This window comes from Charadrius vociferus, unplaced genomic scaffold (assembly GCF_000708025.1).
Source record: "Charadrius vociferus isolate BGI_N301 unplaced genomic scaffold, ASM70802v2 scaffold59, whole genome shotgun sequence".
NCBI classification, from domain to species: domain Eukaryota; kingdom Metazoa; phylum Chordata; class Aves; order Charadriiformes; family Charadriidae; genus Charadrius; species Charadrius vociferus.
Window position 1 is genome coordinate 8758933 of NW_009661371.1, and position 400 is coordinate 8759332.

General features: G+C 67.2%; 1 protein-coding gene across 1 annotated transcript in view; it reads left to right on the forward strand.

The window, feature by feature from the left end:
• Nucleotides 1-232, forward strand: part of DQX1 (DEAQ box RNA-dependent ATPase 1) — a gene marked incomplete at its 3' end in the record, with an annotated part of 13664 nt that extends 13432 nt beyond the window's left edge. The window contains 1 exon segment of the mRNA XM_009893790.1: nt 51-232. Coding sequence (XP_009892092.1) covers nt 51-232 — 182 coding nt within the window.
• Between the last annotated feature and the right edge of the window lie 168 nt (nt 233-400).

Sequence of the window (400 nt, forward strand, 5' to 3'; positions counted from 1 at the left end):
GCCCCCAGCCCCATGGCCACTCAGCCCTCACGCCTGCCTTCCCCCCGCAGCGATGGCTCCTTGGGGGAGTGGGTGCTGGCAGCTGACCACCATGGCCAGTTCAGTGCCAGCTTTGCAGACCCCACTTTCTGCCCCTTCGCCGAGGAGCTGCGCCCATTGCAGCTGCACGTGGAGGGGCTCTCAGACACCTCCTACTTCAACTTCTCCTTCCACTTCTACATCCGTGACATCGGTGAGTTCAGACCAGTGGCAGCGGGGTCCAAGAGGGGTCCTTGGGGCACTGGGGTCCCCGTGGGAGGGCTCAGACCCAGGGCTGGGCAGCGCTGCCCTGTGCTGAGCCCCTCTTTGCCCGCAGTGCGGCCTGACCCACCGCAGGAGCTGACCGTGCAGCGGCGGGGGG